The following is a 16,659-nucleotide window of genomic DNA, read 5'->3' on the forward strand; positions in this document are numbered from 1 at the left end:
TTGGTTTGGTTTTGGTTATCAAACACGATGACGTAAGTGTTGTTGATTATTCTTATTGATTGCTTGAAAATAATTCATATTATGTGATTAAAATTATTAAATAATAGAAAATTTTGAAAGAATTAAAATTCAAAAAAGGTTTTTTTGAATTTGTGATGAATTTGAGCTATATTCATTTGAAAACGAAGGTTTTATATAATTGAGCACTTTCAAAATAAACCTATAATTCTAAAAACTACGTTTTAATCTATGCAAAAAATATTTCTAATAACATCTTTAATGGTTAAAATGGGTTATATGATCCCTTAATTGAGATTAAACAGTTTGTCAATTTGAGGTGGATGATTGTTGATTTCTGAAAGCACATAGAAATTCAGAGATTTGCTATTGAACGCACTCAAAGCTTCTAGTGTTGAGTTGATGAAAAACATCGAGTACGATTCTTGGACAAATTTGGTTATGTCTATTGTCCTCCAGTAAAATGCGGAATCTACTGGGATAGAGATAATTCTGCGAGTATATTTCTCAGGTAATTAAAAATTCTTTCTAATTTTTGTTTGTGCTTTTCCACTTTAGCCATCTCCATTACTACATGATGCAATGCGTCACTTTGGGTAATGATAAAGGAGAACGTATAATGAGGTTATGCCTAGGCCTAAATCGTAAATTCAACTAAAATTGTAACGTTTTTCTTACGTTTGATAAGTTTTATTAAAGGATATGAATTGCTACAAAAATGTACATATGTTAGTTCTTTTTTATTGTTGTACTTATTGCAAAGCAAGATGAATGTTTACTTTGGCTTCTTCACTGACAGCAGGTAGGACCGATTTTCGTAAGCCGTGTCCGATAATTTCCTCTTCCATGATACATTCTCAACCTTTGTTTAGAGACTTGTTTTGTATAACTTCTAACTGTTTTTACATGTATGTCAACCTAATGCCTTTTAGTTTTTATTCTGATGGCTTTTTCATTAACTTAACCTTAATTTGAAGGTTAGGCTCGTAATAATAATACCAGATCCGATTTCCATAGAATTGGCCATTGTAACTACCTCACAAATATTAGTTCAATAATATTTTTCAGCATTTCTCTTGAATCTTGTAGATTATTTTCCAAGAATATACTTATTTGCAGTAGTCAAAGTGTATTGAAATTTATTTTCTCCTAAACTCGTACTGAACTAGGCGGTTTGCATTTTAGAAAGCACAATTTTTAGTGTTAATTTATTTTAGCCTATATTGTAAATTTCCCTTATTTAAGAGTTTTATTTATAACTATTTGATCATTTTTCATAATTGTTAAAAAATTAAAAATAACTCAAGTCTACTCATGTATTTATGGTAACTCTAGCATCTACAACTAAATCACAAAAAATCAAGATTAATAAAACATTTTTATACATTAGTATAACTTAGCCTAGTTAAGAATAAAATAATTTTAGAATAGCTTTCATTTTACCATTGTATTATACTCAATTCACTTAATTTCCTATTGTGAGTAAATCTAAAATTGTTAAAGGTGGTAGGAATTGTGTAAATTATATTGCCTATTTGTAGCTAGATATTATACAAAACATTATACAAACATGTTATTAGAACTGGAAATATCTACTTCTAATAGAGTCTTTATCCATAGGTTAGTAATTCAGCAGGAGATACATTAAGTTTTTTGAAACTTTGGATAATAAATTTGTCATTTACGGTAACTATTATAAGAATTTATGACATTGCTCTAGTTTTAGAGTTTTCTTTGTTGCACCTGAATAAATTTCGGTTATTTTTTCAGATTTCTTGCGGGATTGATCATTTCAATGATGTAATCAGATATGGAACTTGTACTCATGGTGTTTTTCTAAAACTATGGATCTACCATCCATAATCCTATCCAACCGGTTTTTGGTAAATATTTCATCTTTGACTTTTTTTCTAGGATTACTTAGGTACAACTAAAGTTTGATCAATATGATTACTCTGAAGTTCTCAGTATCACCATAGAAGAACATTAGTATAGGAAGATATCCCATAGTATAGGGCGTTTTATGTCGAAAATGTCATTGTTAATTCAAGCCGATAACTTCAAAATGTATTCTTATGTTGGTTGAACCTTGATTTTCATGTTAAACAGAAATTTGACCAATCTCCAATCTTGATATTCCCCTGCTGTATAATCAGAAATTTTAAAATATCAGCCACATTAGCTTAGCTTCAATTATTAGCCGCACTCTCATTAAAAGCAATTCTTCTTTATTCTATCAAATTTATTATAATTGAAATTGAGTTAAAATCACTTCTTTGCTCCTGCAATATATTTCATGGCATGCATTCCTGCATAAAAAATGAAATTACAAGTATCGCAAGACTTGTTGGCCTACATGAATTTACAAAATCATACGAATATCTATATTTTTTGGTTGATTGATTACGCATGTTGTGTTTTCACTACTTATTTGTGTGGTATTTTTGTTTAACCTTAGTTCAGTGTGAGCTGGGATCAACAGATTGTGTGTAAACTAGTAATAATTATCATAAATATTAATTTGTGTATTAAATCATCATTCAAGGCCAACTAACCAATGTTCTCCTAATATTTGAAATTCAACTCAGTCTCTTCTTTTGTATAAGCTGGCTTGAATATATTTTCTGCTGTGTTCGTTTTAGTACAACAATTAACGTTAGAAGCTTGAGATATAAGTTTATAAAAGTTGTTGTTAATGTCGAATCTTGTAACATAGTATCTCTGTTTTCAGTATCAAATAAACTAAGATAGGCCTATCGATCTAGAACAGCAATAAATATAAATGGTTAAATATTTTTACGGGAACGCGCCAACTAGTCTCCCCGACAGTAAAGCTCCTTTTATAACCACATTCGAGGGGATTTACTGACGGCGTCAACTGAGCTCTTGAGAGAGGTGCTTTACTGACGGGGAGACTAGTTGTCGTCAGCGTCCGAGGAGCTTAGTTGTCGTCTACGGTCCCGACAACTAGTCCCCTCTGAACCAGTAGGGGATTTACTGTCGGGGAGACTAGTTGACGCTAGCGTGCAAGGAGCTTGATTGTTGTCACGAATCCGACAACCAAGCTCCTCGCACGAAACTATTTTGTGAAAAATCACTATAAGGAAATTATGATTGATGTTAAAAATGAGAAATTGATATCCTGAAAAATTTACTTTTATGGACTTGGTGGATTCTCCTTGTATGCCCATAATCATATGATTCCACTTGTCAGCTGATTGATTATGAATAATGCTATAGCAATGGTTTACAAAACATCCGACGGCGTGGGTTGCTTTTCGTGGATTAGCGTGGGTCTACTTTGCGGCGGGCCTTAGGACTCGCTGCCACACAACTCTTTTCATTTAATATTAGAAGAAAATACTATATTTGAAAATCAAGATCAACTTTGATCAATCATAATTAATCAAAAGAGTACAGTTACAAATTAATGAATAGTTATTCAAAAGATAACAATGACAAATCAATGTAGAATTATTCCTACAATTCACATTACATGGAAAAACAAAAATATAAGAGTACCTATAAAGTTTCAATCTGGAGTTTTGAATGCCATAAGTTGAAGACTAATCAGTATATCAGGGTTTTGCTTGATGATATTTGTTGTATTCTATGCATACATGCAGGAATCACTTGCGAGACGTACAAACTCATTCTGAAACTGCTTGCCAATTCAATAAGGAACATTTCCAAAGTCAGTTAAATTCAGAAAGTGAAATAGTTTATTTTTTAATTTTATGTTTGCAGTGATAGAAATGACAACTTCAACAAGCTTTTCTTCTAATAATCGAATTCATAGAATGTGTGAAACAGTATCTGTGATTGTACTACTTCCCCGCCCGCTTCAAAATGGTTTCAATGTTCAATAGGGTATTAGCTGTCGGGGAGCTTAGTTGTCGGGTACGATCATGACCCCTCATAGGCCTATCCAGCAGGGGATTTACTGTCGGGGAGACTAGTTATCGTGAGCGTCTGAAGAGCTTAGTTGTCGCCGACAGCTAGGCTCCTTCGTTTTAGTAGGGGATTTGCTGTCGGGGAGACTAGTTGACGGCAATGGTATATTTTGCCAGGGGATTACTGACGCCTGTGATCAAAATAGCGAGGAGACAGGTTGGCGGCGACCCATTTTTACACATCTACTCACACTGTTTTATGACAATTAAGTGAAATCAAATATTTCTACGAGGGCAGTTTGACAAGTACAGTACTTAGCCTACAAAAGAAAAACAAAAATTTTGGAAATTGACAATTAGAATTGGCGATTTCTCAACATAGTATCAAATTGATGATTTGGTGAAGAAAAGAGAAAAAAAAGAAATTGAAATTGCCATAACCTACAAAGTATTTGGACAATTTCAAACAAAATTAGGAAATGGAAGTTTTGGACAATAGCCAGTTTTTTTTCTTTTCCGACTATTGTATTGTTTGCTCTATACAATGAACATAGTCTCCTTTCAACTATACATTTGATCCAGCAATACTCCATCTTCTTTAACCCGTCTGAAAAATACTTATTCTCGAGATCTGCAAAGAAGTCCTCTGTGGCGGCGATAACCTCCTCATTCAACTCAAATTTCTGTCCGGCGAGTGACTTTTTTAAATTTGGAAACGAAAAGAAGTGATACGGAGCCAAATCTGGAGAATACAGTGTTGGGGTAGCTGTTCGTAGCCCTGTACGACCAATTTGGCCGTGACGACGCGGAGGTCTGAGCCGGTGCATTTTCATGCTAAAAGAGCGCTTCTTTTCTCCGCCAAATGGGGCTGTTCTGCAGTTCTTTTGCAATTCGAAATCGAGTCGGCCCAATTGTTTAGCATAGTAGAGCCCTGTGACCGTAGCCCTGTATCCTGGGCCCTGTTTCATCCGTGGTAGCCCTTTTTGGGGCATATGGGCGTGGCTCATCAAAAACTGACGTGCGACCACGTTGGAACTTGTCGAACAAATTTTAGACGGTCGCCATTGAAGGAGAAGCCACCGTTCTCAGCATCCAAGCGCTCTTTGATTTTGCTGCTCCAAAAAAAAATCAAGTAACTGACCAATATTGCTCTTTTTTCATTTTTGTAAAATTCACGGACACATTCATTTCCACTACCAGTCAAATCAAAACTACTAATGCAATATGGCTAGAACTTAGCCGTCAGTAGCTGTCTACGAGAATGTACTAAAAAATAGTAAATTTATCTTACGATTTTTGTGCCATTGGGCGGTGGAGCTAAGTACTTGTCAGACTGCCCTTATATGCTTCTAATAACCTTAGTTGGTTCACTGAGTTGTGCTTAATAATTAAATATATTATTATTATTTATAATCGATTTCTAAGAACTTTCTTAGCCATGCACACGATTGCCCAGCGTCCAATTACAGTAACCAATCCTAACCATTCAAGAAACTTTTCCAAATGAAGAAATAAATGAAGAAACTACAAACAAATGAAGAAACTTTTCCTAACATCAAGAAACGTTTCCAAATGGTGCTTAGCTCTTAATTTATTGTAAATAGGATCTTTAAATATCGCCCTTCATGCTGTTGTGGTTTTTCATTCAATTTCTATAGTGAGGTCCACGTTATGATGACAGTATTTGATCAACTTTTGTTTTGCTATCCTTGTCTATCATTCGACAAAGCCGGTGGTACTATCCTTTTCTAGGTCCACAACGATGCCAATTATGTTTTTGACAGTGTAGACTTATTATTAATTAATGCAGAGAATCGGCATCGCTATTCTTCTATCTATCCACTGCCATTATAACGTGGAACTCACTACAGCATGACATATTTGATAAGGGTTGAGATTTTCAAATTTATATATTCCTTTTTCCCAATATTCTTAGACTACTCTATGAACATCAACTATACTCTTCAATCACCTTCGCGAATTGCTTATCCAAGCTTCCAATGTCTATTTTCTTGAAACGCTTCAGCTTTGAATATTTTTGGAAATGTAGATTATTTTGTATTTTAAATTTTTGATCAATTGTATTGAAACACATATTTGAACAAAAAAATTGAACTTGTCTTTTAATACTAGTCTTACACAACTTGCCTAATGCCTACCTTTTCTTCCAGGAATCTTAGGATCTTAGAATCTTAGGAAGCAGTTTTTGAATAAGTGTCAGTATGAAAGATCATTTTAAATTTATTGATTGCCTTTTAATTATTGGTATTATGCTTTACTGCACTACGATATTCTACTACATATTTACTTTTTTCATCCACTGTTTACTAACTTGTTTGCAATATGCATTTTGTTAAATTTTTATTTAAAAATAGTTTATATATATTTTGAATTGCGAGTTGATTGGCAGTTTAGTTTGAGTAAGCAATTTCAACTTGTGTTTTATTGTGTATCGCTGATTAGTAAAATTTGTATTCTGTATTTTTATTTCAAAATTAATTTACACTATTTCTAACTTGCACAGATTGTTAGAAGTTTGATCTCATTAAGCTGATTGCCCCAATAATCTTCATTCCACATTTCCCCGATTATATTTCAATTTTTCTTTAGTCTTGCTGCTTTGGTATTCCATTTGTATTATGATAGACTTACATTGATGAATGAATGTTTTTGTAATGTTTGGGGATTAAAAATAGCAATAGACAGTGAAATAGTGATAAAACTTTGAAACTTGAATTTGAATCTGGCCAGAAACTGACCATTTCTCATTAGTGATTTATTGGAAAATTTAATTAATACTTCAACTTGATATTAACTGGAAAAATTCACGAAATTGATGATTTAGTTGAAGTGTATATATTTTTAGAACTTACGTATTTTGTATTTGTTATCCTATAGAAATACTATTCACTGATTTAGTAGGCAGCATGGTGAATTGGGATCACAAAGCATTATGGTGGATGATAAACTATTTCCTCAGTTTTTGCATGCATTCCTATTAACCCAATAATATTTTCAAAGCTTGTGGTCTATATATAATCATTTTGTTCTTGATTGTTTTAATATTATTCGTGTAGCTGAAAATCTTTTGATTTAATATTTTTATAGTTCTGAAATTGGTTTGATAATCTCAACTGGAATGTTGCGTTTGTGGAGTGACATGGATCTTGAATTTTACTCAAATACTGCGAACTGAGTTTTCTAACATGGAAAGTTAATAACCAATTGAAAACACTTTTAAATATCTAGATTTCCATAATCATTTTTTTTTGTTATTATAATTTTATACATGTTGTGTCTGATTCCTGATTCTAAAATAGTGGTATATTTGGAAACTACTTGATTTTCTATTGTAATTAGTAGATCTCAGCAATTTATTGTATCAATAATGTAATATGGGTTAATGGTAATCTTCAGTCATAGAAATGCCTACATTCTTCAATCATTGTTTGTGGCAAAGTTTTAAATTATATATCTCTCTTCAGCCTGAAATATTTTTAAGACGACTTGCAATCAATTACGCACGAATCATTAATTATTCTCTTGTTCGAGCAGCTATTAATAGAATGTTATTGTTGATTTTATTCCTCTGAAAATGGCGACAGATTTTGTTTCGTATACCAAGTTTTATTTTTTTCTGTAGTTACACAGTCATTATACAGTGACGTCATGAAGGCATTCATGATGTAGTGCATTTAATTTTTCTCTAGACTTGTCTTGACTTTTCTAGTATTTAGTATTCTTTTCAAGTAGTTTATTCTATGGTTAGATTCATTCGAAAATGTCAGCATCGGTTGAATGGAAAGTTCTGGTGTCCTTTATAAGAAATGCTGACAGCTTGAATGAATCTCACAATAGGTTTTGCCATAATTTGATTTTCATGTTTTATTCAATTAGTTGGCTTTCTATAAATCATAGTATTTTACTCTAGTTGTTTATTATCTTTAATAATGTAATGTATAATGTATTTCATTTATAATGTGTTGAAATGTTCAACAAACTCGTTAAATCATGAAAAATTACATTCATTAGTTGTTTGGAGTACAGTTTTCTAATAAACAAACCTATTATTCTGGTCAGAGTACTGATTCATGAATTTATATGTTCAGGAAGTGTCTTGGTTTTATGGACTCAAAAATTTTGGAGGAGAATGCATTCTACTGCATAATTGGTATTTTTCTAAATTGAAGACTAAATAATTACCATTAAATTACTTGTGAATGATATTTTATTGCCACAAACACAAGTACAAATTTTTATATACACAGTGTTTCCGAACTCCCTACCAATATTCTAGGGCATTGTTCCTTGGTATGAAACCAATATCATTTTCAAACTGTCCGAAAGCCCTTAGTTACTCACGCAGCCGCAATTTAGATTTTTTAACTTACCTCTTTTTACCAAACAATGGCTGAATATACAAGAGTGAAATTTTGCACTATCATTTATTACATCAACTAGACAGAGCTTCAAAAATATTATGATCATTTTTCAAAGTCATATAAGAAAATGGCGACCGTTTGAGATTTTATTTCTTGAATAACCAAAAAACCTTTGTTTTTACATGAAATTACAAGAATAACTATTCTTAGTAAATTAAATTACAAATTGAAAATAATATTTAGATAAGTTTGTTCTGTACCTAGGAACAATTCCCTAGAATATTGGTAGGGAGTTCAGAAAAACCTTGTATGTTATTCTTATACCGTATTATGGTATGATAAATAAGGTTTATTTATTTATTTATACATAACTTGATACTTAAAATAAATTGGATTGTTTTAGTTGATTTCCTATATTAACATTCTAAATTCAAAATCTTATGTGATTAATTTGGGATCAAAATGTATGCGTTTAAAACTGCTGAAGAATCATAACCTTTTTTGGACTAATATGCAATCAAAATTCGGGAATGGAATAGTAAGGGCTATTAGGCCTGTTTTTTCGTTTCCAATCATTTTATGATAAAGTTGTTTTGTCATTGTTGTTAAATAGATAAATAGTGTAGTTTAATAATGATATACAGGGTCTGAAAAAAGGTGTCCATAAGTCAGGGTGTGATTCCTCACATCAAAAGAAGAAAAAAAGCTTTAATTAGCATAGGTCCAAAAATGCTTAGTTACCAAGCTATACAGGGTGAAAGATTTCGTCTGATATGTGACTAAATAAGCGAAACTTGGTCCCGAAAAACAAGTTCCTTTAAGGTTTGAAGCAGATTTACTATGTTACATGTAGCCTACAATACACACAACATATTTTTTTACAGAACTTGTAGAAAATTTTATTTCGAAGAGAAAGATGTACAATAAGTCTATAATAGACGAACGGAACCCTTGAAAAAATACTCCATAATTACATACAAATCGCATGAAAAGAGAGCTTAACAGATTTTGTCTATTTTTCATGCGTTATATATGTAATTAAGGTTTATTTTTTTCAAGGGTTCCGTTTGTCTATCATAGACTTATTCTACATCTTTCTCTTCGAAATAAATTTTTTTACAAGTTCTGTAAAAAAATATGTTATGTTTATTGTACATTTAAAGGTGCGTACAGACTTTCGCTCTGCTCCGCAATCAAATGCCATTCGAGCAGATCGATTGATGATCGACCGGGGAGCTAGAGTGGAACACGAGAAGAGCTAACATCTCCCGTAACGTTCATGATCGGAGCGAGTGCAGAGCGTGCGTGGAGTGAGTGCGGAGCATGCGCGGAGCGTGTTGGAGGCGCGTATATCTGTACGCACCTTAACATATCAAATCTGCTTCAAACCTTGAAGGAACTTGTTTTTCTGGATCAAGATTTGCTTTTTTTGCCACATATCTTTAAAATTATTGTAGCTTCAGGTCTGGAAACGGTTTTATTCAATTTTTCAGTTTATTTTACATAAAGTACGCTAAATAGTACATCTTGATTAACAGCCAACAACTACCCATAGGGCTTCTTTTCAGCAGGGAAACTGAAATTCAGACGAAATCTTTAACTCTGTATAACTTGGTAACCAAGCATTTTCGGACGCCTATGTTAATTAGAGCTTTTTTCTTCTTCTGATGTGAGGAATCACACCCTGACTAATTATGGGCACCTTTTTTCAGAACGCTCTTTATACGGTAATAAAAATGAATTATACATTTTCTTGAATTAATAAATTGTTGGCAAACATGAAATAGCAATGAATGATGAATTGTAGTCATTCAACTGTTTTTGTGAAGATGCTGTGTTGAATAAATGAATGATGTTATCTTATGTAGTATCCGGAGAGCGCGGAGATGGCTGAAGTAGGTGCAGGCTCAGTCAATCTGGAGTGGGTGCCGGTGGGTGGTGGTGAGGGAGAGGGGGGTGAGGCTGAGGGTGGGGCCCAGCGTGAGGTGATCTGCGGCGACAGTGACTGGATCGCCATGGAGGAGGACGGCAACTCAAAGCAGGAGGTCCCCGTCGTCGAGGAGGTGAGCGTCGTCGAGGAAGTCATCACCGACTCGACGCCCGGCGTCGTGCAGGACTTTGTCGAGATCCAGGTCACCGAGGAGGAGGTGGTTGCCGGTGGCATGTGGGACGGTGTACAGTCCGCGTAAGTTGAATAAATAAATGTTTATTTCCCAAAAAACTAAAACTACTACATCAATTACAGAAAATATTAGATAAATTACAATTACAATAGTTACAATAACAATTTCTTATAATGTGTTCTCTACATAAAATATTAGATAATTACAATTACATACAATAGTTACAATAAAAATTTCTTTTAATGTGTCCTCTACATGTTTAGTGTTTTCTGTGTGGAAATTGACCTACTCCACTATGGCCTACCATGTTCTAGAGTAGGTTTTGTTTTGTTTTTTGCGGATTATCAGTTAGTGTTTAGTACCTACCCTACCCTATGGCGCTACAGCCCTCTGTGGGCCTTGGCCTCCGCCACGATTCTCCTGCATCTCGGTCGATCCTGACACAACTCTCTTCAGTTTCTCACTCCCATCACTCTAAGGTCCTCCTCCACACCATCTATCCATCTCTTTCTTGGACGACCTCTCCTTCTAGGTACATCTATTTTTCCATTCAGTGTCGCTCTTGGAAGCCTCTCATTATCCATTCTCCACACATGGCCAGGCCATCTCATTCTCTGGGCCTTGACAAATCTAACAATATTCTCACCCTGCAGTGCTTCCTCCACCTCTGCATTGCTCCTTCTCCTCCATGTATCCGCTGCTACCCTTACCGCACCAAAAATTTTCCTCACAATTCCTCTCTCAAATACCCTTAATGCCTCTTCGTCTTTCGTGGTCATTGTCCATGACTCAGAACCATAGCATACAATAGGTCTAATAAGAGTTTTGTAAAGCCTCATTTTACTATTTTTACCTAATACTTTTAGTGTTTGGTAAGTTACCAAAAACTTAAGTAAATCATCGCAACCTAACATACAGAATACAGTCCGCGTAGAATCACTTCTATATTACTGGAAACAGTAGATCATCGCAGCCTAACGTACAGAGTACCGGGCCTCCGTTTTCACAGAATACTAGGCAACGGTAACATAACCTAAAAGAAAAATGTTGATTGATGTTTCAATTACTAAAAGCATTAGTAGATCATCGCAACCTAAGGCTGGCCACTTACGGTAGAGCATGCATGATACACATGATCGTCATGCATTTTTGTGTCATCACAGCTATGAGTGATCACAGCGAAACGCTTAAAGCACAATTTTTGAGGTTAGGGTTTTGTATATCCGATTCTCTGTTGTTCATTTTTACTTTCCTTGCCCTATTACTATAGGTAAGGAAAGTATTGCTTTCCGAAAAAAATTAAGGTACCCCAATTTCTAAATTTCTATATGTTTCAAGGTCCCCTGAGTCCAAAAAGTGGTTTTTGGGTATTGGTCTGTATGTGTGTGTGTGTGTGTATAGGTGCGTACAGACTGTCGCTCTGCTCCGCAACCGAACGTCACTCCAGCAGAGCGATTGATGATCGACCGGCGAGCAACAGTAGTTCGACCGGGAAACGCGAGAAGATCTAACATCTTCCGTAACGTTCATGATGGGTGCGTGGGCGGTGCGACTGTGGTTCGATGGTGGTACGAGGGCGGTACGAGGGAGGAGCGTGCTCGGTGCGGGTTGGAAGCACGAATATGTGTACGCAGCTTATGAGTGTATGTGCGTCTGTGTACACGATATATCTCATCTCCCATTCAACGGAATGACTTGAAATTTGGAACTTAAGGTCCTTACACTATAAGGATCCGAAACGAACAATTTCGATCAAATGCAATTCAAGATGGCGGCTAAAATGGCGAGAATGTTGTCAAAAACCGGGTTTTTCGCGATTTTCTCGAAAACGGCTCCAAAGATTTTGATTAAATTTATACCCTAAAATAGTCATTGATAAGCTCTATCAACTGTCACAAGTCTCATATCTGTAAAAATTTCAGGAGCTCCGCCTCATCTATGCAAAGTTTGAATTTAGATTCCCAATTATCAGGCTTCATATACAATTTGAACAAAAAAAATCGAGTGGAAAAGATTCAGCATGAAAATCTCTACAATTTATTTCCAGTAACATTTTCACCTAAAATTTAAAATAAGCTCGAAGTTCGAGAAAATGTAATTATACAATTGGAAACTGTTGGCAACTGTTATTAAATGATGCACTATGAAGAGATAGCAGACCTCGCATGTCTCCAGCGTTATTGTCCTGTCACCAGCTGGCTCAGATCTTTGTTTATAAGTAGACTTGAGATGCGCGTGTACACTAGCGTCAGGTGATCAATTTTCATAACGGCAAGGAAAGTTGTGTGAGTGCGCCACACCAGATTTTTTTCTTTGCTGCTCCATTTGAGGTTAAATTATGTTTCAATTATTATAATTTGTAACTTTTCAGTGGTTTATTTATTGTTATTGGTTGTTTATTTCATGTGATATGCCTTTCAACATGCTTGATGAACATGTTGTGTATGTACATGACATGCATGATCTACCATTAGTGGCCAGCCCAACGTTACCGACCGGTAACGGGCCAACGTTATCACATAATATAGCAACGGTAACATAACCTAAAATAAAAAAGTTGATTGATGTTTCAAATGTAAAAGAGTAGGTTAGGAGGTTAGGTTTTTGCTTATAAATGACAATATGCTGGTATTATTAAAAGTGTTTCGAGAATTATTATTTTGGAAAAAATCAATAAACAAATCACATGAGTATCTCCTCCACGATCAGTCACCGTTAAAGCTCAGTAATCGCATAAAACGTAACAGATCCACAAAACGTTACCTACGCATGCGCATTACGCTGCTGTGTTAGGTAAAGATGGCCGTGTAAAAGATATGGGAGGGTCTCAGTTCGTCAAGATCTTAGTTCATTAGGTACCTAATTTGTCCATTTCTTGGGATAGGTACTGGAACAAAGGGAGGGTAAGCCGTCCAGTTCTTCAAGTCTCACGGCAACAAGTTTGCGTTGCAGGCTGATACACAGTCAGCTACACCGTTGCACTCCAGTTAGCGATTAGTGAGAATGGGTTAGGGAGAAATTAGTTAAGGCTAGATTGAGGAAAGGTTAGGAGTTATGTTTTTGCTTTTTAATTTTTAATTAAGTGGAAAAAAACAGGCATAGCCCTTGATTAATGTTTAGACCAAAATCTATCGCTCTGCAGAATCTGTGGATGGATGGATTTAAAAAGATCTGTAGCCGGCTTAAACAATGTGGGTGTTCACAGCGACATCTGTGTATCTGCCAGCCGACGTTCCAAGAAAACTCTGCTCGCATGCAGATGTTTTCGAATCGCTCTGGGGGCGATTTTCTCCAGGCATCCGAGCGGACGTTTTCGATAAAGATCTCTCATAAAAAAACTAAATCACGTGAAAATGGAGATAGGAGAATTTTAATTTCAGATTCGGATTCATCGCCTTTAAATAAATAATTTGGCTCGCGTTTGCTCAAAAAAATGAAAAATACATGTAATAATTAAAAATTTTGGAATCAGAGTGCAACTGAGAACAGAGCGTAAGGCCCACAGATGTTGTTGGTGTGAACATCAACTCTGCGGACGTTCAGATGCTGCTCCGCAGAGTAAAATAGCTTGGTCTGAAAAAGCTTTACTATTTCTAACACGATTTTGAAAAAATATAGTCCAAATTTCTGTATGGGCCGGTTTCCGAGCTCGGGATCTATAAGTTCTGGACTTACAGAGTCCAGGAATAAAATAAGCTCTCGGGTCTAAATCAACTTTCTGAGTCACGGGTTTATGTTCTAAACTCCGGGGTCTATCAAGTTCTCGACTTATTTAAGTCCAGGACTTTAACGCAGTAAACATGAGGGAAATTCTCAATATTTTGCTGTTGTATTGTTGGCATTAGGCCTATAGCAAAACAGCTGATTGCAGCGGGATAATTCAAATGCTCACCAAACTATTTTGTAACAATTATTTTGTAAAAATACGTTTCTATTTCTTTGTATGGTGTAGGTCTATAAATTCAAAGCAAAACCTAACCTTTTGAAACATTAATAAAAAAAATATTTCATTTTACGTTATGCTATTATTTATCATTGATTTTGGAATAAAAATTTTAGTATGCTACCTATTGAGTTGGAAAACGTATTTGTTTTGAAAAAAATTGGAATAATAATTTATTATTGTTATATTATTATTAATATGTTGAATATGGCATTGATTAATTTCTTTTCATTGTAAATGTATTTAATTGTGGAACTCGTACCTCTGTATTATAAAAGTTTTACTTGAAAGAAATTCAAACTGCCAGCGTCTATATAAAATTGCTACAAACTTTTTCTGTGCAAAACTCAGATTGCAGCTTTGGACTATGGAGTACAGTGCTGTCACATTTCACAGAATCTAGAGAGCCTGTGATTTAATTGTGGGAGAGAAAATCGAGAAAGAGCGTAGGCCTTTTTGATAGAATCAGCATAAAACGGCACCAGTGTTTTCCTACTGATAGAATCAGCATGAAATCGGCAACATTGTGCTCCTATTGTTTTATTGAAATAACATTAGCCTTGAAGCCTCATGCTGTAAACTAAGATTTGCTTGCATGGACTATAACAGTATAATTCTAAAACCATGATTGTATTTAATTGTATTATTGAAAGGCAGGATAAAATTCATTTTTCATTTTCATATTCGTTTATAAAAACGGTCAAGTTCGACAATTTTCAAGGTCTTCCAGGTACTTATTTTAGATGATCGTTTAAAAATACGGCCAATTTTTATAATTGGAAAGTTTTGAGAGATAGCATAGAGAATAGATCAAGTGGTTGTGTGTTACTGTATGATAGTTATTACAAATAACCAATGAAAGCTATATAAGGTGAACTAAGGATTTCTGCTACTGCAAATATTGACCCAAGAACGAAAGCAGAAGGAAATTTGAAGAATGCAAATGTCCAAAACTATCCATATAGCTTTCATTTGAAATATAAAATATGGACATTTGAAATAATTATAATACAGTAATAATATTTCAGCAGTTGGTTAACTGCAATTTATAATAAAAATCTTTGATGTTTGAATGTGTGTTGTGTTGCAGTGTGGTTGTGGGCGAAACAAAAGACACAAAGCCGGAGGATGACGTGGAGATTCCCCTGCCCGAGAACCAGGACACGTACTCGCAGATGCACCCCTACCCGTGCGACTTCTGCAGCCGGCGCTTCGCCAAGAAGTCTACCCTTATGAACCACATGATCTCGCACCAGTCTGAACGGCCGCACGGCTGCAACCTGTGCGGCGCGCGCTATCGCCGCAAGTGCGACCTCGTCAACCACATGAAGATTCATGCGCTGGCGCCCATTCGCAGCACAGTTGATGATGAAGATGAAGATGACATTCCCCGCATCAATCAGGTCACTCTTTCTTCCTCCACTAAATCCGATACGATTGACTAAGGAATGTAGTATCCCTACATGGTATCCTATGAAGCGATGATTCTTCCTTCACCAAATTTTTGTGAAATTATAAGAATTGGGACCATAACCTCATTCAGACTGGGCTCATCAAAATGAAAATTTCACTCCCTACATTGAAGCTGCTATAAAAATGAAAGGAAAACTTCGAATGGTGAAATAATACATCATTTCAAAGATAATTTAATGCTCTACAAACCTACGATAAGCATCAGTTTTTATGATGCATTGTTGGAGAGTTTTAAGCCCTTAAAGAGCAAAACATTGGATAAAAACCTGTAATTTCAACAACTACACACCTTCAAGAGCAAATATCTCGGGAAATGTTGGGAATATCACAAAATTCCACTGAACAAAAAGTGTAAATAATTTATCAAGATTCATTTTGGAATAGTTATTTAAGTCGGTTGAATGCATAAGATATGAGCGTGGAAGCAAAACGCTGAAAAATGCAACTTTTAAACCACCCTCATCCCCTTAGCACATGAGTTAGGAATGGGGACTCTTGATATGCTCTCCTCCTAACTAGTCTTAACAAAGCTGCAAAGTCAAAAATGTTGTTTAAAACTTTCCCTCCAAATTCCTTTGTCAATTGGTATATTGTTGTAAAAATGGTGATTTCACACTCAACACTAAAGCTGCTGCAAAAGGTGTAGGGAAATTAGTAAAAAGTGGTGAAATTATACATCAAACTGAAGAGAATTCAATGCTCTATAAGCTCTATAATCAGCATGAATTTTTCCGTCGATTTTTAAAAAGCTATAAGAGCAAAAATAGAAAAAAAATGGTGGCAAACGTGTTTTTTTCAAAAATGTCACACCTTCAAGAGCGGATATC

General features: G+C 35.0%; 1 protein-coding gene across 4 annotated transcripts; it reads left to right on the top strand.

Annotated features, from left to right (window-relative positions):
- The first annotated feature begins 369 nt into the window (after nt 1–369).
- On the top strand, nt 370–15,819 carry LOC111061541 (zinc finger protein 445-like). 4 transcript variants are annotated; one of them, XM_039437047.1, is made up of 5 exons: nt 382–529; nt 1,789–1,901; nt 6,083–6,127; nt 10,162–10,478; nt 15,450–15,819. In XM_039437047.1, exons 4-5 carry the CDS (start codon nt 10,180–10,182, stop codon nt 15,802–15,804), a joined length of 654 nt encoding a protein of 217 aa, XP_039292981.1. In that variant the 5' UTR covers nt 382–529; nt 1,789–1,901; nt 6,083–6,127; nt 10,162–10,179; the 3' UTR covers nt 15,805–15,819. The 4 variants fall into 4 exon arrangements, with proteins under 4 accessions (XP_039292979.1, XP_039292978.1, XP_039292981.1 ...); XM_039437045.1 differs by lacking the exon at nt 6,083–6,127 and having other exon boundaries at nt 370–512; XM_039437044.1 differs by lacking the exon at nt 6,083–6,127 and having other exon boundaries at nt 372–529.
- The last annotated feature ends 840 nt before the right edge of the window (nt 15,820–16,659 follow it).

The sequence above is a fragment of the Nilaparvata lugens genome, chromosome 10 (assembly GCF_014356525.2).
Source record: "Nilaparvata lugens isolate BPH chromosome 10, ASM1435652v1, whole genome shotgun sequence".
NCBI lineage: Eukaryota > Metazoa > Arthropoda > Insecta > Hemiptera > Delphacidae > Nilaparvata > Nilaparvata lugens.